The sequence below is a fragment of the Thermobia domestica genome, chromosome 13 (genome assembly GCF_964235325.1).
Source record: "Thermobia domestica chromosome 13, izTheDome1.hap1.1, whole genome shotgun sequence".
Classification (NCBI taxonomy): Eukaryota; Metazoa; Arthropoda; class Insecta; order Zygentoma; family Lepismatidae; genus Thermobia; species Thermobia domestica.
The window spans coordinates 25,035,464-25,056,947 of NC_137466.1; the positions used below are offsets into that span (position 1 = coordinate 25,035,464).

The 21,484-nt window shown below is 35.4% G+C and overlaps 1 protein-coding gene across 2 annotated transcripts in view; it reads right to left on the bottom strand.

Moving 5' to 3' along the window:
* Positions 1 to 2,620: 2,620 nt before the first annotated feature.
* The window catches only part of LOC145668051 (uncharacterized), an 80,422-nt gene continuing 61,558 nt past the window's right edge, over positions 2,621 to 21,484 (bottom strand). For both annotated transcript variants that reach the window (XM_081735532.1, XM_081735533.1), the window contains one exon: positions 2,621 to 4,744. In XM_081735532.1, coding sequence (XP_081591658.1) covers positions 3,217 to 4,744 — 1,528 coding nt within the window. In that variant the 3' untranslated portion in view covers positions 2,621 to 3,216. The remainder of the gene's footprint in view (positions 4,745 to 21,484) is intronic.

The window sequence follows — 21,484 nt, forward strand, 5'->3', positions numbered from 1 at the left end:
TGGAATATTCCGAAAGCCCAAAGGGCTCGATGTAGAAAATGTTTGAACACACTTAAACGACAAATGGCAATGAAAATATTTATTTACTTTCATTACTCAATTAGTATCACTGTGGATTTATACGGTTTCTTTCCTACAACCCTGTCAATTTTTTGTTGTGTTTCATATATTTGGATATGGGATTTTTACTTTCTACAACTGCAAAATTCCCATATTTAGAAATTTCGATAATTTGAAATTCGGAAATTGAATTAATTATTTCGTAATGTTACATACTCGATCACCATTGGTTCTTATACAAGGTGTCACAAAATCGCAGATTGGAAGTGTTTAACGAAATACAATTATGTATATTTCAGTCTCTCACGTAAAGTGGGGGAAAATGCTAATAAATTCAAAACAGCAGAACATGCCGTTTTTCTCAAATTATACAATAAATAGTGCATTTTACTCTGCATGACTGTGATTATGCATTAGACGAATAACGTGTATTTATAATAATCCACAATTTAACCGATGAAATAAAAATAAACACTAGATGTAAATATCTCATATTTAGCTATTATAATAGTATCTTTAACAACGTAAATCTCATGTTGCAATGAAAATATTGAGAAGTAACTTCCGTATGACAAATAGTTGCAGACAAATACAGAACACACATTATGTATTGTCATTATACGATTTACTTAACTTGTATTGAAAATTCACATATAATATACCGACTGTCAACACCCACCACATCTCAGATTCTATATTTTGAACATAATAATTACTTACGTCCTGAAATGATTGTATGAATATATATATATATATATATATATAATTTATTTAATATATTTATTATTTACGCATTGAGGAATATACAATTAAATATCAAAAAGTTTGAAATAAACGGAAATCGAACTCACGATCTTACAATTAGAAGTCCCCTACTTTACCACTGAGCTAACATAAATACTCCTGTGGAGTTCCTTCTGACAAGATCTAACTGGATTTCCAAGACAATGACATTCATATTTGCTGAAATTTTTTTCTCTCTCTCTCCTGTATTTCATTCTACTATGCATGCGAGAACTATACTCGCGGTCTTTCCCTTCGTTGGAAATGTTCCTTTACGTATGAAACTGTAGGCGACAAAACCAGCATATGCTCACATGTATACATGCTCACATACTGTATATACATGTATGTACAAAGTTTCGAAATACTACATCATTAGTATTTTGATAATGCTACTTTTATCTATACTTAATAACATTTCAACAAGTCTTATTACACTTAAAAGAAAAAAAAAAGAACACTTTTTCACATTTTTCCCGATTGCGAAGGTTGGCTTGGGGCTCGAATCTGGCATCTTTATTGTTTCCGAAGAAACCTAAAGTTGAACTTAGAGAATAGGCTTATCATCATCAACCATTTATTTTGTAACTAACACAACATTCGTATGTCATAGAAACAACGTCTTCCTTTTCTTCTTTCAGGTGAGTATCCAAATTCATACTAATTTTCGCCCGGTATATCCATTTTGATATCAAACACCAGACTACGTCATTTTAAGCAGTACAGCGATATCTACCTGCTTTTTTTTTTATGACTACTGTAAACCGTGCTATAATTTTTACAACTAATCGAAGACCTAATCATCGTCTATGTGATGGGATGTAATACCTATTTAAGCAGTTTTTCAAAATAGTGTTTTAAAAAGAAAAGACAAATTTTCATTCCCTTGTAATCTTGCTCTTCAGCGCTAAGTTACTTTGGATATGCATTGTTAGTGTCACTTGTTTTATTAATGTTGTAGATGCTTTCAAAGTTTTGGTGTTTGTCATTCTGCGTCGTCTCTATTTTTTAACATTCAATAATAAATGTGGTATTGTACATTTTCACTTAATATGTAGGCTTGAAATCTATAATAATCTGACGTATATCTTTAAAAAAACTGTTAGGTTGGCAAAACTGTTAATCTGGTGGTACTGTAGAGTATGTCAAACAATTTCCCTCTATCAATATTTTCATTGTACAAAATTTCAGCTTTTTTTATATTATTGTTGTTATTTAATTATTAACTTAGAAGTTGTAAAAGCATTTCAAGGTAAATGACACGTCTTTTTTTTTTTTTTTTTTTTAATATTCCTATTGCCTTGTAGTATAAATTAGCAATGCAACCGTATCCATTCTGTCCAAGAGATAAATAAATATGTGTACCGGTTCCAGGCATATCAAAAATAATGAGTTAGCATACAGTTTTGATACTTTTGTTGCCAAAGAAATCTTACTACAGAGCGAATGACGGTAATTTACAGAATATGAAACCTTATCTTAAATCCAGAACAATAAGAAAACAGGATTCTGTAGAACATGTCTTTAAAAACACCGTTATGTGCAAAATATAAACACGTAATTCGTATTTTGCATGAAAAATCGAAGATCTAATCATCTGTAACAGAAACAGACTATTTTCACCTAAACTAACAATGTGTTCATATTGTTCATACTGATAAATTTTGTAGTAGATAATTTGAAAACTTTTCCTAGTTAATGGTAAGTTATAAATAGTTCTACTATTAGTTTTTTTAAAAAAGTTGGATATTTAGTTTAAAAAATAAACACTAGAACATACTGGATTAATAAATATCTTTAATATATTTTGATATAAATTATGCATAATCATGGGTTTATAACGATAAAAATACATAATTTTACATATATATATATATATTTGAATATTGAACAAGAGTTGATTCCACTTAAACCTACTGTGACAATCAGAACCTAGAGTACAGACTGTGTGTATTTAACAGAGTTGATTCAAATGTCAAGCTCCAAAGCATTAGGCAAAAATCGTATTTCTCAAAAGCACGGCATTGTAATACATTAATTCAAACTCGGTGAACTTCCAAGATTCTTCTCCATATAAGATACATTATGGCGGCTTTGCTTTTAAACAACTATTATGCTAACAATGAGTGAAACGTGAAAATCGTGCTTCTATACAGAACTGTACAAAAACCTGCTACAGCTGCAGAACAATTACAATTGTGAGAACCTCTGTTGGTGCTGCTCAAGACCAACATCTGCTGCAATCAGCGATTCTAATGAAGTAAATAGAATGTTATGTCATGGTAAGCCAAACGTTACTTATAAATCAGACGGGAAAAAATGTAATCAAGGTATTCTATTAATTCTAACTGTCATTATAGAAAGAAGAAAACACTAATTATGAATTCGTTTGTGCCATAGAAGACTAGTATGAGTTGAGAAAGCTTTGCCACATTCTAAGCATGGGAAAGGTTTCCCTTCTACGTGAGTACTGTTCACATGATTTGTTAGTCCATTGGGAGTATCAAAGGTCTGTCCACATTGACTGCAGTGATACGCTTTGCCGTTTTGATGAATTCGCGTGTGCAATGACAAAGCATATTTCCTTCGAAATGATTTCCCACACTTCGTACAGCTGAACGGCTTTAAATCACTATGAACAATCACATGATTCAAGTAATACTGTCTACAAGCAAAAAATTTGTCGCAATGCTCGCATTTGATTGGCACTTCTCCATGGACATTTTTTTCATGTAATAACAGAGCATTCTGACGAGGGAAACTGCTATTGCAAACCTTGCATACGAAAGGCTTTTCCCCGGAATGTTTACTGGTATGCGCCCGTAAGGAAGCCTCGGTTGAAAAATTCTTACCACATGTTTCGCATTCATGCTTATCTTGTTTTGAATGACTTCTCAGGTGATATTGGTAACCAACTTTAGATACGAGAACTTTTCCACACATATGACATACGTATTCTCGTTTTGGAATTAATCCACGATGGAATTTTTTAACGTGAAAATTTAAACCGTTTCTCCACGCAAATTTCTTACCACACTCCTCACACGAGTATGGCTTCTCTTTACTATGTACGACCGAATGTAGAGAAAGTCCTGTCCTATCTAGAAATGAACGTCCGCAAGTCTGGCACAAATAAGGTTTATTTTCATTATGAGCTAACATATGTTTTCGAAAACTGTCTTTTAATACATAATCTTTACCACATATATGACAGTGAAATGCCTTCTGTCCTGTATGCCATCTTTGATGTTCTGTAAGACTCTTTTTATACGTAAAACATTTTCCACATTCCTCGCATACCCACGGTTTTAACCCACTATGAACACGACAGTGTCGTTCCAGATCACCCTTCTGATAAAACGCCGCAGGACATTGCACACACCGATGAGGCTTCTCTTCAGTATGTAGCTTCACATGTTTACTTAGATTGGCTCTACTGGAATACGATCGACCACAGTATTTACATGTTACCCACTCTTTGCTATGATTGACTCTCATATGAATCTTTAATTTTCGTTGTCCTTTAAACTGTCGACCACAAATTGTACAAACACTTGGTTTTGAATGTTCGGTTGCCAAGTGCTTCTTAAAAAGTCCCTTTTGTTCAAACACTACACCACAAATCTCGCACATATACAATGCTTCCTTCTCTTTATGCTTTTCCAGATGGGTCTCATAATCGTCGTATTGACAGAATATACTATCACACTTCTCACACTGAAACAAATCATCTAATGTGTGTATCGCTACATGATCTCTCAGGTCTGCTCTTTTAATAAAAGATAGATTACACGCTTGACAATAGAAATCTTCGACTGTATGGTCATCGGATAGTGACTCATTGTTCTCCTCATTGTAATTTTCGATTATCGCTCTTATACGGGCAAATTCGTCATCTGATCTGAAATAAAATGAAACGCTAATTAGAAACAAACAAACAAAAAGAGTTATAAACTATTATCTTTAGCTATAATATGTGTAACTGACACACTAAATGAAAATTCCTACTAAGAATACACACACAAATATACATTACTCTTTTATTTTTGTATATCTCTGTGATTGAACAACCAATTTTCTGTGTATAATTTGAGGACTGAATCAGTCATCTGAAGCGCCACGTTAGCCTAAATGTGAAAATGTCGCTCTCACAGCAAGAAAAGATGCAATGTGTAGGAAAGCTAGCTCAAATTAAATTGCCAATCAGTGTCCAACTAAAATTCAGAACCACATACACGGAACATCCACTTCTTGTCAAATAATTAAGTGACAATATAAATTGATGACCTTCAACATTTGAAGATCATGTGGCAAAGATTCGAAGAGCATTCACCAGATCACCAAGCAAATCACTGCGACACATCAATTACAAGTATCAAAGACTACAATGCATAGAGTACTGCACTACCGCCTTAGAACTCTATTCTATGTTTAAAAGATTCAAAAAGCACAAAAAATGAAATCAAAAAACATCGAGGTGTTTTCAATTCCATGTTATCCCGTACTGATAAAAATGAACATCTTTTAAAAGAGTAAGCCTTCTTTGACAAATCCACGTTTCATGTCAATGAGGTCGTTAATAGCATAATGTCTGTGTCTGGGGGGGCACTGAAAAGACTCGAGTTGTTAGGGAGCGTATCATAGTTAGTTGAAAGATAAATGTGTGGTGTGCGGCAGTGCATTAACAGAATCACTGGGCTGTTCCGCTTTGTCGATGTAGCTGTAACCGCTAACCTTGAAATATTATGCCCCAGTTACAGAAGATACAGCCAATAGTTTATATTTATTTATTTATTTACTTTTTTATAACGAAGTACAACCTCATTGGATATTAAAGTGCGGCATTGACTGACTTAAGCTTGTCCGAACTAGTGCATCGGAAGAGATTCTGAGTCCAATGACATCCAACTAAAACAAAAGGATGGCTAGTATGGATTCGTAAGTGTAATCTCGATTTTCTTCGATTTTCAAACAGGGCAAATTATGGGTATGCTGTTAGCTGGAGCAAGTGTATTTACGGGCGCCATTGTTTTAAGTTTTTCGAGAAACGGTGTACAGACCTTGTGGCAGCATATCATCAGAGAAGACGAATGGTAGATAGAAACCAGTTCTTGGTGAGACAAATACCAGAACGCGGAGCAGGATTGTAAGAAAGAGCCATACAGCTAATGTAGCGTATCTAACCATAGAACACAATACTTTCAACGACCTGTTTCTACAACCACAGTTCGACGACAGCTGTATAAATTGTCCATCATCGTGTTGCACTTTCGAAACCTCCTCGACACCAGTAACACGATAGTACGAGAAACATAGTGCTGAGATTGGCCGCTGATGATTGGAAGAGAATAGTATACTCCGATGAGTCATTTTTCTCGTTTGGATTTGTCTGCCAGACTTCCGAAAAGTTGTATGTTCCAGACTACTTCATATCGCTCAACATGGCCGTAACTCTGTGTTGGTGTGGGTTAGAACTTGTCCGACTCCAATGTTAGAACTTGTCTAGTATGAACGATTTCTGATTGTATGGCAGGCCATGTAATGTTGTGGTGAATAGCATCTTGCCCGTGAATGTTACCGAAGATTTCCCGCTTTCTTCCATCAATTCTTGAATCATCGCTCAACTTATCGTTCATTTCCTTTAACTTGCAATATTTATAGAGCTGTTAATATTTTATTAAATTATTTTGTAGATTCACGACTCATATGGACTATACTTAAAAGAGACATTTTTTATTTAAAAAAACGACATAAACCCTTTTCACTAACTCAAATTGGATCTAAATGTAAATCGTATCAGTCCACAGAATGTTCTCCAAAGGAATATTTTACTAAGGATAGATAAATCTTTCGAAGCGTTAAGAACATGGTAGAGTTTACATATATATATTCAACTGTTTACATAATGTTTTTATAGTGTGTTTTTATTGAAATCTCTGAGCACACAATCCTTTTTCCCCATTTTTTCAATGCCAGACGTCCAACTTACACTCCCTTTTAAGGTTAGTTTAAAGTGACAAGTTTTGCCGATAGATGTCACGACAGTCTTCGTATATCTCTCACGTATTTTTTACCTTTCACGAAAATTCACGATTTCTCTTACAAATTTCAATCTAGAGATTTCAAATTTTTTGAGAAGGAACTTCATAACCTATCGAAGGCAACAATCCGTGCCGATTTTTTATTTAGAATTTTCTTCATTGTTGAAATGGCTTGTTTGTTGAAAGGGATATCCAAACCTTTAACAATATAACTTTCAACAATAAAGAAAATTCAAAATAAAAAATCGGCACGGATTGTTGCCTTCGATAGGTTATGAAGTTCCTTCTCCAAAAAATTTGAAGTCTCTAGATTGAAATCTGCAAGAGAAATTGTAAATTTTTGTGAAGGGTAAAAAATACATGAGAGAGATACGAAGACTGTAGTGACATCTATTGGCAAAACTTATCCCTTTACACCAACCTTAACGAAATTACTTCATCGAAATTCGAAGTATCACGTTGTCTAAAAGGTATTGATCCTTTGGAGGTCAAAATTGAGAAGACATTTTTAGTGATTTCAAAGTAACATTATGAAATCACATATGCACCATTTCTTTCGATGACTTACCATTTTCTCGGCATCATAATCCTTTCGCTACGGAACTTCAGCGGTTTCTGGTATAAAAGCTGTGACATGTGGTTTCAACAGACATCTTTCAAAATTAACATCACTCACGACGTTCTGCAGAGACCGAAACAGATGACAGTCTGACGATGCTAGGTCTGTCTTATACGGTGGATGCATTAACATCTCCCAGCCAAGTTTTCTCAGTTTCTGACTGGTCTTAAACACTAACTTACGACGCCCGAACGCTCAATATGCTTCACGATACGGCGGGTGTAGTATGTGAAACAAAAGCATATAGCATCACTTCTATTGTGTACAGAGACATGAAGTAAAAAGTATTTTGTTGTCCAGGGTCTGTACTATAATTTTTGGTGGCATTTATGATACTTTATGCAAATTTAGTGGGGCCAGGGGGACAAAAGTCCTCCTAACCTTTTCAATGGAAAATCAGTTTGTTGCAGGGCGAAATATGAAATAGTATTGTTACTATATTTTTATCTAACACCTTGCAAATAAATAATGACGACTTGATAAATGAGACCAGGTTATGAAATCACCTTTATATTCTTGGGCAAGGTCCCTGCTATAATTTTTGGTGGCATTTGAGATACTTAGTTCAAATTCAGTGACGTCAAGGGGGCAAAAGCCCAAAATTGTAGAAAAAAAATCATACATTTGGGGGAAAAGACCCCCCTTCCCGAAATCCACCCGATTTGGTTTGTAGAAAATTGTCACTGGAAATGTATCTACAAACTTCCCAATGCAAAATGAGTTTGTTTCAGGTCGAAAAATCAAATAGTATTGTTACTTTATTTTTTTCTGACTCCTTGCAAATTGACTTGACACGGCACTAGTCCTAAATGGCACAAGACCTAAAAATCATTTCGCGGCACAAGTCCTAAACGGCACTGGACCTAAAAATCTCTTGTGGCGCTACCATCGCATCCGGGTCAAGAATACTGTCAATCTGTTAGTCAAAGTTTTAGATATACTGTTTCATATTACAGAACCAGACTCTAGCTTAGTTCTTACAAGTAATTTGTATAAATACATATTCTATCGTTCTGAAATAGAAAAAAAAAATAATAAATAAAGCCTATTGTTCTTTCTTGCTGTTTGCATGATAGCATTTGTGTGGTAAGAAAATATTTTAAATGCCTATCAAATGTGATTCCCAGATTTTTCATAATGTCTGTTTTTTTTTTTTTTTTTCCACCATTGATCTTCTATTAGTAACGTAAAATATTGTGTTTTAGTTATGTACGTCATAAAGAGATTGCCTCCCGTATAATGCTGTAGCACCCCATTGCGAATAATAATGATATTGATATATGCTGTAGCGCGATCAATTCTGCGTACGTTAATACCAAATGTAAGTACGATGACCATCTGGATCATACCTAAAAATCGGTTTGAATTAACATGGAGGTCCATAAAAGGAGCGAAAATATGTAGGTTTTTTACGATATTAGGTACGTGAACATCGGAAATGTTTAACAAAAAACTAAAAATAAGAAACTATGGACAAAGAGCTTTCTGAAAATATATATCTTATTATTTGGAGAAAATCACGTGACATGAAAATCGGTAGCCGCAAAATGTATATGTACAGTTGTTTCTTTTTTTTATATATATATATATATATATATTTACATATTTTCTTATAGTTGCATGATTTTCTTGGAGTTTTTTTAATTTTATTTCTCTTTTTGGATTTTCGTATTTTATTTTATTTATTTATTTTTGATTTTCGTAGTTTATTACTTTTGTGCGGATTGTCTTATTTTTTTGTCGTTTTCTGGTTTGTTTTTCTTTATCTATACTATTTACATACTAGGTTTATCGTCAGGTTCATATGGTGGCATTTCACTTCCGTCGAAGTGCCTATTTAGGAACTCTGAAAGAGCGTGTATCGTTTAGTCAGTGTGTCTATAGTACCCGAGATACCATATTACTGCCATTACATGCGCGCAGCAACCTGCAGTTCTTGCACCGTTGTCGCAAGTACAGTAGTGTGCTTTGATGGCTTTGTGTCCATCTAAGTCCCAGTCAGACAGAATGTACAGCATGTACTGCTTACTGCTCGAATGACGCGTATGCATTTTGCCTCTTACAAGCATTGGAATTGCTGGCATATGTTCGGCATAGTCAGGATGATGATTATCTTTTACTATCGAGAACTCATATTCTCCATTGAACAAGTGGTCGAAGTAGTAAGACTTGGCTAGACTTTTGATGTATGTCGAACCTAGTTCGTTCATGTCTCGTTCACTCAACTCTGAGAATTCTGGTATTTCATCAGCTGTCATCTTTAGGAACGCTGCTCTCATTTTGTTCATCGGCTGAACTAACGGAACTAGCCAGTTGCGTTCATTGATCAAGCTGAGTAGCTTCTGAGCCGCCTGAGCTTCGTTCTTTCTGTATCTTCTCCTACCGTACGCGTTGTGCATGGTGGCTACAACTGTCGTGTCTCTAAGTAGACTTCGTATCATTCTACTCCTTAACTGTTTAGCCAAGTACTTATATTTTTTAAGGTCTCGATTCGTGTTTTCGATTACCCAACGGACAACTGTACATTCTCTTGATTTATTTGCCTGAATGTCATCCAACTGTTTATTTCCTTGGTGAGATACGGGTATTTTAACTACAAATCCCTTGTCTTCAAACTCATCTGCTACATGGGAGAATCCTCGGTCTAGTACGAACACATCACCTGTTTTGTACAACATCTTGAACCAGGTTTGATTCATTATCATGCGGAGAACTGCTCCATCTGACGAGTTTCCATCCCAGAAGTCATCGTCCAATTTTCCTAGTACGGACTGTATGTATCCGTTCGGAGCACATATCACCATTGACTTTACACAGTTTCGCTTTTTATGTCCAGAGTATGACATTCTTTGATATCGAAAATTGAGGCTCTTATTCAAGTACAAGTACGTACCATCCCACATCTTATTATCGATTCATCGTTAGTTCTGTACAATGTATTTGCGAAGATTGATTGACTATTTTGAGATTAGCTCGAAGAGCATCTGCATCTTCTTGTGTTTCTATTTTTACACTGATATGTTTTGGAACGAAGTTCATCCACATTGATTGACGAGTATTCTGAATACATCAATATACACGAGTCTTATCCATTTTATATCTTAGTCCAAGTGATCTTTGGGATTCACGAGTGTACAGCATTGTCAGATATACTCCAAGCTCTATCTTATTGCATTTTGATTGTCTAAGTCATCAAACTGAGATTTTAGTTCTACCTGTAGCTAGTGACATTTCCACATCTGACATTTTTGAGAAGGGATTGTTTGCCTTCTCGTGTACTGAACTACCGATTCTTAGTCCTGTGATGAGGTTTACCCATTCATTTACTGGCAGCTCTGAGTCCTCACTGATCTTGTGTTGAACCACGTTTTCAAGTGCTTCTTGCTTGAAGTTGTCATCTTTTTCGAAGTGATCACGACAAAACCTTGTACCGATAGGAACAACTATGGCCTTTTCAACCATCACTTTGGTTATTGCCTCTTTTGTCACGTTTCGTACCGGTTTTCCCTTACACCCTAGTAAGCACTTCGATTTTGTCTTTGATGTTCTAGAGAATGGTAGCTTTAGAGTTTTCTCTTCTTCCTTTTCAACTGCACTAGCCACATCGTCACTATTCCAATCTGTGTCCGATCCAGTGCCTGACTCCGAACTGGGTTCTATTTCCGAACCTGCACTTGAACCTGATTTGGAAGCTGATCTCGATCGGCTTCGAACATTGTCTCTTCTACATTTTCATAGCACACGAATTACAGAACCACTGTCCATTCAGAATTCGCTTTTGTGCACGTTTTAGCTTATCGATACGTTTATTACAATTAGCACAATGCATGTTTGATGATGATGGCACGAACGTTGACCGCGAAGCTTCCTCGGTGCCTTCCGGATGTGCGGGGTTTGACCTCTGTCGATGATAGCGACTCATGGTCGCGCGCCGTCGGAACTGCCCCGAGCGGCCACGCCCATGCTCCATGTTCTACACGTGTGCCACGGCAGGAAGTTAGTCCCGTTAAATGCTCAATCGTTACTCATCGATGAATAATGGCCCCGCCTGTGAGCGAGTAGTTACTTGTACATTTTTTGGAACGGATACTTCGTATCCGATCCGGGTTGACCTCTGTCCGCAGACCACGGTCTGTGGGGGGAGACCATTTTTACGTATCTACAACACAGCCAACTGAGCCAAGTTCACTCACCAAATATTCGTATATTCCCTATAAACCTTGTACTGCCTCAGTGTATAAGTTCTATAGCAAATATACATTGGGGTGCTGCCTATGCCAAGTGAGGCAATCTCTTTTGCTTTATTTGTGATTTCAAGTAAATTATCATATTCAACTCTTTCCGTAGCAAATAATTTCAAAATTGTAATTAACTACTCTTTACTCGTCACCATTATTAACAATAGTTTTAGTATTACTAATATAGCTGTTACCGTTGGAAATTATATTATTATTATTATTATTATTATTATTATTATTATTATTATTATTATTATTAATAATAATAATAATAATAATAATAATAATAATAATAATAATAATAATAATAATAATAATAATAATAATAATAAATAATATTTCAAATACGCTACATTTTTCAGACCTGAGCCTTGATTGTACGTGAAGTTAAATTCAAAGGTTATGTCACGGACGGCAAATGATGACTTAACACCAAAACAAACTCTTGGCCCCCCTCCCCCCAAGTGAGGGTTAGTCTGTGTTTAATAATTACAGGAAATTAACTAACTAACTCTATGGCCTATGAAACCCGAAGGATCAATGCCGCGTTCACAAAAGCTCTCCATTGACTTCTATCCTTAGCTAACTGCATCCAGTTTCTACTTTGTATTCCAATCTCTGCGAGATCAATGTTAATGTTGTCCTCAAATCTGCGCCTAGTCTTCCTAATGGTCGTTCTCCGATTGGTCTTCCAGTCAAGACTTTGATAGCGTTTCTACTTTCTTCCATTCTAGCTACATGACCCGCCCACCTAAGCCTCCTAGACTTGACGACCCTATGGGTAAACCATATAATTTATGTAGTTCCTCGTTATGAAGTTTCCGCCATTCCCCATTCCCGTTCCTCTTGGGTCCGAATATTCGTCTCAGGATATTGTTCTCAAATACTTTCAGTCTATGTTCTTCCCTCAGAGTTAGTGACCATGTTTCGCAACCATACAGAACAGTCATTATTATCGTTTTGTATATTTTAAGCTTCAAATTCCTCGACAGAATTCGCGACGACAAGAGATTTTGAACCGAATAATAACACGAATTCCCTGCTTTTAGTCGACATTTAATTTCTTCGTGAATATGATTTTCTTCTGTTAATATTGATCCTAAATATTTGAAACTATCCACTTTATCAAAAGTATTATTTAATATTTTAACGCATCCATAATTTGCTGTATTACGGTCCCGACGCACTTCCATGTATTTAGTTTTCTCTGCATTTACTTCTAAACCCATGTCCCTGCAAGCGTTTAATAAGATCTCTGCATTTATCTCTATTGTTCTCCTATCATCCCCTATTCAATTTACATCAGCATATGCCATAACCTGGTGAATACCGTTCAACTCTAGGCCCTGGTTGCTATCTTTGATTTTCCTTATAGCGTATCCCAGAACAAAGTTAAATAGTAATGGCGACAACGCATTTCCTTGTTTCAGGGCATTTTCGACGCGAAAGCTCGCGGACAAAAATTTTCCTACCCGGACTTCACTTTGGGATTCATTTAAACATCTTAATTAATCTAATTAGCTTTTTCGGTATTCCAAGTTCTGTAAGAACATTATATAATGTTTCTCTTCTAACCGAGTCGTACGCTTTTCTAAAATCAATAAATAGTTGATGTACCGGGGTATTGTATTTCCACTTTTTTTTCGAGTATTTGGGGAATGGTAAATATTTGGTCGATAGTTGATCGATTTCGTCTAAATCCGCACTGATAATCTCCAATAATTTCATCTGCGTATGGTGTCAATCTTGCTAATAGAATATTTGAAAGGATTTTATAGGATGTTGACAGAAGAGAAATGCCTCGATAATTATTACAGTCAGTTTTGTCGCCTTTCTTGTGAATTGGAACAATGATTGATTCTTTCCACTCTTGCGGTAATTCTTCCTTGTTCCAGATATGGAGAATGAGTTTGTGTATCTTGTTCCACAATTTTTCGGCTCCAGCTAAAATTAACTCAGCCGGAATTTCATCTACACCCGGAGATTTGTGTTTCTTTAATTTCTTTATAGCGGTTTCTACTTCTATTCGGTTGGGTGCTGGAATATACGGTTCTGCGGTGTGTATCTCCTTTTCTCCACGCACACTAGTTTTTGGTTGCGTGTTAAGCAAATCGTCAAAGAAATCTTTCCATTTATTTAAGATGCTATCCGTATCAGTGAGAACTGTACCGTCAGATTTTTTTAATATATAAGCACGAGGTTGATAGCCTTTCTTAAATTCGCTGATTCCGTTATACATGTCCCGGATGTTTTTATTTTTACTATTATCTTCAAGTTCCTTAATTTTAGCATTCAGAAAATCGCGTGTCTTTGTTCTAAAAGTTTTGGAAGTTTCCCGCCTGATATCTGCGAAGTTTTGTGTAGTTATTTCATTCGGATTTTGTAGCCAGTGTAATTTTGCCTGTTTTCTCTTCTCTGCTAGTTTTATACATTCCTGGTCGAACCATGGTTTGTTCCTACGTATTTCGGCGTGTCCCAATTTTTCTTTTGCTGAACTTTTAATGCCATCTCTAATTTCAATCCAGGTATCCTCAACACTAGTGCACTCCGAATCTTCTAAAGCCGAGAATCTATTCGAAACTTCAATCTGGTATTCCTCTCTTACCTGGATACCCAGAAAGTCACTTATCTTAAGTCTTTTATATAAGAGTACAGAAGATGAAGATAGTCAAACAAATGGACTTTCTTGAACAGTTTCCGATTTCTTATTCGTACATTTCCCACAAGCTGTAGTTTTAAATTCACGCACTGTCAAAACCCAGGTTTCAAAAAGGTAACAAACTGAAAATATAATGATAATAATATATGTATTTATGTACGTATATTATATATATATATATATATATATATATATATATATATATATATATATATATATATATATATATATATATATATATATATATATGTATATATATGTCTTATTGTTAATTATTATTATATTAATGAAAATAAATATTTCAGTTTAACATCCCATGACTATGCCTTTTAGACTAAGTGAGACGATGATTAAAGCAAAATGAAATGAAAAGAAATCTAAGTTTTATGTCACACGCTTATGCCGGCTAGGCTAAAGGAGATGGTGATAGGTAGAGCAACCCAAAAGCATAATAGCAATTTAGACATATGGTTGGTACCTTGAACATGGTTGTGGTTATTTAAGGGTCCAGAAGAAACTAATTTTAAAAGCATAATTTAAATTATATAGCACAATTCTTGGAACATTCTGTATAACTGCAAGTTTAACATACTATATTAATATTTTTTAAAAACCAATATTTACAAAGCAAAATCATTGAGAACATAACAATGCAACAATGAAAAGCTAATTTTTATTTCTGTAAACTTTTTGGTGTAATCCTTTGATGTGGAGAAAAAGAAGGAAATGAAGAAAACTTTCCGCCAACAATGAATAGTACACAAGAACTCCACACTATATTGTTGTGTGTACCTCTTGAACTTGAGCACTTTCTGTATTTTTTTGTGACATCTTTTACTTTCCCTTTCTATATATATGCACCTCTAAGGCGCACACAAGTGAAACAAAAACTTACTCGAGTAAAGCATATCTCTTTACAATGCATTAAGTAGAAATTTCATTAAATATGAAAGAAACTGGTTGCATAAAATATTAATAAATAGATCAAGATATTTAGAATATTTAATGTATAGTAAATATTTTACATTATACAGGATTAATATAAAACTGACTGAAATTAACAATAAAGCATAATAAAGCATAATTTGGAAAAAAAATAAAGCATAATGTGGTTTGCTCCAGTGATAAGAAATGATGGAATGAATATAGTGGGAGCAAACGTGAGAACCCCAAGAAAGCCCACGTACACGGTGTTTGTCCACCACAAAGTCAACTTGGCGCGAACTGGGATCGAACCAGGGATCCCACGCACCAGAGGTGGGAAGTATTACTGGAATGAGGAAGTGGGAGGAAATGGATGTATTCCGAATAAATCCACGGACAACATGTTGTCCACCACAAACTCACTTGGCCGGAACATAATAAAAATTGATTGTGTACGAGAAACATGTCACTTGTTGAGTGAGATTCATACTTAAGTATAACTTCATTAAATGCTAGCAAAACGACACTACATAGATATATTCTAAAATGATTATTACCTCTTAAATTTTAATTTTTGTTTAACTAAGGTAAGGCATATATCGGTCAATAGACCACACGGAACTGAACGAACGAACATTTTAGCGTAGATTTTGAGAAAATCGGAAAAGAACTAACTTTTCTTGTGTCAGATAGTCTGTCGTTCGTTGCCGATAATAAATTATAGTTTTTATTTGGTCTAGGAATTAATTCGTGCGGGTGGACAAGAGATGGCGCAACGAACGGAGCGTCCCACAGTTCCGTGTATCCACACATGTGTTGCAAACCCCTGTCATCGCGTATCGTTCCTAGTATAGGGCAGTGGATTAAAGCGTCAACAACACCAGTTTGTAGTTAAGTGAACATGGCGCAATTTGTGCCTTATAAAGTGTTTTTGCGGGGTGTCCTGCTGCATTACTTTAACATGCAGAAAAGTGCGACTGAAAGTCATCGTATTTTGGTGGAAGTGTATGGTGACCATGCTCTAGCTGAGCGAACGTGTCAGAAGTGGTTTGCACGGTTTAGAAGTGGTGATTTCGGCTTGGCAGACCAAGAGCGAGCTGGACAGCCAAAAAAATTTCAAGACGAAGAATTGACAGCATTGCTCGAGCAGGATTCGTGTCAAACGCAGGAACAACTTGCAGCAGCATTAGGCGTTGATCAAACAACAGTCTCTAAACGCTTGAAAGCCATGGGAATGATTCAAAAGATGTCACATTGGGTTCCACATGAATTGAAAGACAGAGACGTTGAAAGACGAAAAACCATTTGCGAATTGCTGCTTCAACGACAGAGCAGAAAGGGGTTTCTGCATCGAATTATTACGGGTGATGAGAAGTGGATCCATTACGAGAACCCTAAACGAAAAAAGGCCTGGGTGAAACCAGGTGAACCAGGTCCATCACAACCAAAACGAGATATTCACTGTGCAAAGGTTATGCTGTGCATATGGTGGGATATGAAAGGTGTGGTGTACTATGAGCTGCTGCAACCGGGTGAAACTATGAATGGAGAACGTTATCGACGACAATTAATGCGTTTGAAGCAAGCTCTGGCCAGAACGCGACCAGAATGGGAGAACAGACATGATAAACTTATTGTTCAACATGATAACGCTCGCCCACATGTCGCAAAACCGGTCAAAACCTATTTAGAAAATGTCGGATGGGAAGTTTTACCCCACCCGCCGTATTCACCAGACGTTGCTCCTTCGGACTACTACTTGTTCGATTGCATGAACAACGATTTGATTGGACAGCGGTTTACTTCTTCAGAAGATATCGAAACATGGGTCTCTGACTGGATCGCTTCCAAGGATGAGGACTTCTTTCGCCACGGAATCCGTACATTGCCTGACAGATGGGCGAAAGTGGTGGCTAGCGATGGACAATATTTTTCTTAAGGTATTTATGTATTTTGTGTTTGTGCTACAGCTTCAATGTGTGCGTACCAACCGCACGAATTAATTCCTAGACCAAATAGTTTTGATGCAAGAAATGGTCATTTACTTATGTACAATATCCATAGGAAACTAGCAGATTGTATTTCCTGTTTTTTTTTTTTTCCTAACAGTGACACTCTTATTCCTTGACGATCCTCACTTTCCTCTTCTGTACCTTGTTTCAGATTGTCTTAGCATGCACATGAGATTTCATAGACACCGGCAGGTTTTCTCACAGTACCGGTGTGTCGCCTTACTATGCGACAGTATAGCATTACATTGCAAACCGCTTAAAAAGCAATCTTATAAACAAACTTAAAAAGTGTTCACCTGGCGACACCCCGCTCTAGAGGAAAGTCTCTACAGAAAATGATTTCAATGATACGTTCGCGAACTGTCAGACATCAAACCATCTGAGTATAGTATTCCATAACAATTAAGTAACGTTCTCTATTTATGCTTATTTTATTATATATTACCTATACAAACTGCTCTCAAGAAACAATTCACAACACATGTAACACGTTCGTTGTCATTCTTTGTGGTCAAAATGTTAAAAAGGATTCTTAGTACGAAAATCCAATTTATGGAACTCATCATCATGAGTATTTTTTTTGAGCAAAGAATTTTATTCCAATAGCAATAGAAATAAACCTGCAATAATGTCGCTCAAAACGTTTAAGACGGAAATTTATCTTCGACTGGATGACAGAAATAGCAATAATTTTAATCGGATGGATAAAGTTACGATTTCCACTCAGTGAATTTGGGACTAATTTTATGATGTTTAAACAATATAAAAAGTTTTAATTGATGTGTGTATACAAGATGTACAAATGTACTGATCCTTTTGTGCAGAATTAATAGCAAAGAAAGTTTTTTAAAAATGGAACAAAACGTGAAATTGTTCGTAAACAGAATTTAAACATATCAATTCTAGCTACGTGTAAAGCAAGAGATTGTAAATCTAAGATTACCCAGATGATGCATTACAAAGCATTTCGAACAATGCACTTTTACAAGAAAACAACAAACAGGTGAATTTAAAAGTTTACATAGTGAGGAAGTTCACAGTAGTTACAGACATCCGAATATCATGTGGATAATACAAGACATCTGAGAAAGCCAGAATACATTGACAACGAGGGAATTGGGGAGAACTTTGAGTAAACAAAGTAGTTGGAATGATACTTCTTGTTTGTCCTATATACAAATCCAGTGTTTGCTTAGCATACTTCAAGAAGACTTGTCAGTACGTGACAATAGGCTATTTAATATTAAAATTTGTCTCCTAAGAGAGAGGAAGAGGTCCTAATTTTACTCCAAAAATAGTGTTCCAGGAGCCCCAAGCTAAAAGACTGAAAGTGATTTTCAGAAATTTCGCTTCTAAGGGGAGATGATGCCGGATTTCTACATTATTTTAACATATTTCTCCGTTTTAACAAAAAAGACACTGACCAAAGCTTAAAACTTTATTTTAAATTATAATTTGTAACTGTTTCGGATATCTAGCATATCCTTCTTCAGACACGATCGAAATTAATGAAAATACAGACATATATATAAATGTTGTTATAACAGAGTTTAAATTCTTTAACCGTCGTATATATAGCCATTGTTATAAAAAAATTAAATTCTTTTAACAGTCATATATAGAGTCATTGTTGTACTTTTTTATTTTTATTTATTTATTTATTTATTTTTCTTATTTACCGAATCCTTCAGCCAATCCTATAAGTCTTCGTGTTCACTTTCCAATTCATCACTTCCTTCATTTTTGGTTCTTATAAGGGCCTTTTATTTTTATTTTTATTTTTTATTTTTTTTTATTTATTTATTTTTTTTTTATTTTATTTTATTATTTTTTTTCTATGTTATTCAAACTTCCTTGCCATGATTCATTAATTGGTAAGCCCCCTGTCCAGTTCATCAGTTTATCTCTTCCTACCTTCTTTATCCAATCCGCTTCTTTCCACTTCCTTATTATCATTCTTTTCTCCATCTCCAATACTTCCGTCTTATCCCAATTAATTGCGTGATTCGTCTCCTTAACATGTTTGTATATGGCATTTGTATCTTTTTTCTTCCTAACATCATCTTCATGTTGTTTTATCCTTTCTTTCATTCTCTTTCCTGTCTCTCCTATATATGACATATGGCAGTCCTCACCCATACCCTGTAAATGACCCCTTCTTCCTCTTCATTAATCTTTTTAGTTCCTTTTCTATTCTTCTTCTTTATTGATCTTAATAAAGTTTCTCCACTCTTTCTATAAGTTCTGACCCCTCCTTTCTTCAATAAATTCTTCAGTTTCTCCGTTTCTTCTCCCATACTTTCTATGCCATGCCATTTTCCACTCTCATCCTCTTCATTCTTCTTTCTCCCTCTCTTCCTTTTCCTGCGTTCTTCTTCCTTCTCTAACACTTTCTTGCTGTAACCGTTCTTCTCTAACTGTCTGTAGAATTTCTGTATGCTCTCCTTCCTTCCTTCCTCTTCGTCCTCCATCATTTCTATTCTTCTTATCATATTTGTTATGAAATTTCTCTTTGTACTCCTATCCACGTCGCTCCTCTCATGGCAGTACACTCCCGCTGAGCACTCTTTCTGGTACCACCTCGTAACCAGGCCTTCTCCTTGTTTAATTATGGTCATGTCTAAAAAGTTTATTTTTCCATTTTCTTCCAACTCCATTTCCAAGCTTATGCCTTTTTCTTTATTGGGCTTATCATATTATTTTTAGACATGACCATAATTAAACAAGGAGAAGGCCTGGTTACGAGGTGGTACCAGAAAGAGTGCTCAGCGGGAGTGTACTGCCATGAGAGGAGCGACGTGGATAGGAGTACAAAGAGAAATTTCATAACAAATATGATAAGAAGAATAGAAATGATGGAGGACGAAGAGGAAGGAAGGAAGGAGAGCATACAGAAATTCTACAGACAGTTAGAGAAGAACGGTTACAGCAAGAAAGTGTTAGAGAAGGAAGAAGAACGCAGGAAAAGGAAGAGAGGGAGAAAGAAGAATGAAGAGGATGAGAGTGGAAAATGGCATGGCATAGAAAGTATGGGAGAAGAAACGGAGAAACTGAAGAATTTATTGAAGAAAGGAGGGGTCAGAACTTATAGAAAGAGTGGAGAAACTATTAAGATCAATAAAGAAGAAGAATAAAAAAGGAACTAAAAAGATTAATGAAGAGGAAGAAGGGGGTCATTTACAGGGTATGGTGTGAGGACTGCGATATGTCATATATAGGAGAGACAGGAAAGAGAATGAAAGAAAGGATAAAACAACATGAAGATGATGTTAGGAAGAAAAAAGATACCAATGCCATATACAAACATGTTAAGGAGACGAATCACGCAATTAATTGGGATAAGACGGAAGTATTGGAGATGGAGAAAAGAATGATAATAAGGAAGTGGAAAGAAGCGGATTGGATAAAGAAGGTAGGAAGAGATAAACTGATGAACTGGACAGGGGGCTTACCAATTAATGAATCATGGCAAGGAAGTTTGAATAACATAGAAAAAATAAAATAATAAAATAAAATTAAAAAAATAAATAAATAAAAAAAAATAAAAAATAAAAATAAAAATAAAAGGCCCTTATAAGAACCAAAAATGAAGGAAGTGATGAATTGGAAAGTGAACACGAAGACTTATAGGATTGGCTGAAGGATTCGGTAAATAAGAAAAATAAATAAATAAATAAATAAATAAATAAAAATAAAAAAGTACAACAATGACTATATATGACTGTTAAAAGAATTTAATTTTTTTATAACAATGGCTATATATACGACGGTTAAAGAATTTAAACTCTGTTATAACAACATTTATATATATATGTCTGTATTTTCATTAATTTCGATCGTGTCTGAAGAAGGATATGCTAGACATCCGAAACAGTTACAAATTATAATTTAAAATAAAGTTTTAAGCTTTGGTCAGTGTCTCTTTTGTTAAAAAATAATCTTACTATCGAAGTGACTCCAAGACTGAAAAGGAGTATATACATATGGAAAGATAGGAGAAGAAGGGAGATAGTGAAGATACAGCAAATATGGTTCCTGAAAACGTGTTTGGAAGAAGAAGTAACACCAAGAGGTCTCAGGATTATGAAGAAAGGAGTGGATCACACATCACTGAGATTTAAGAGATTACTAAAAAAGGCCGAAAAAGA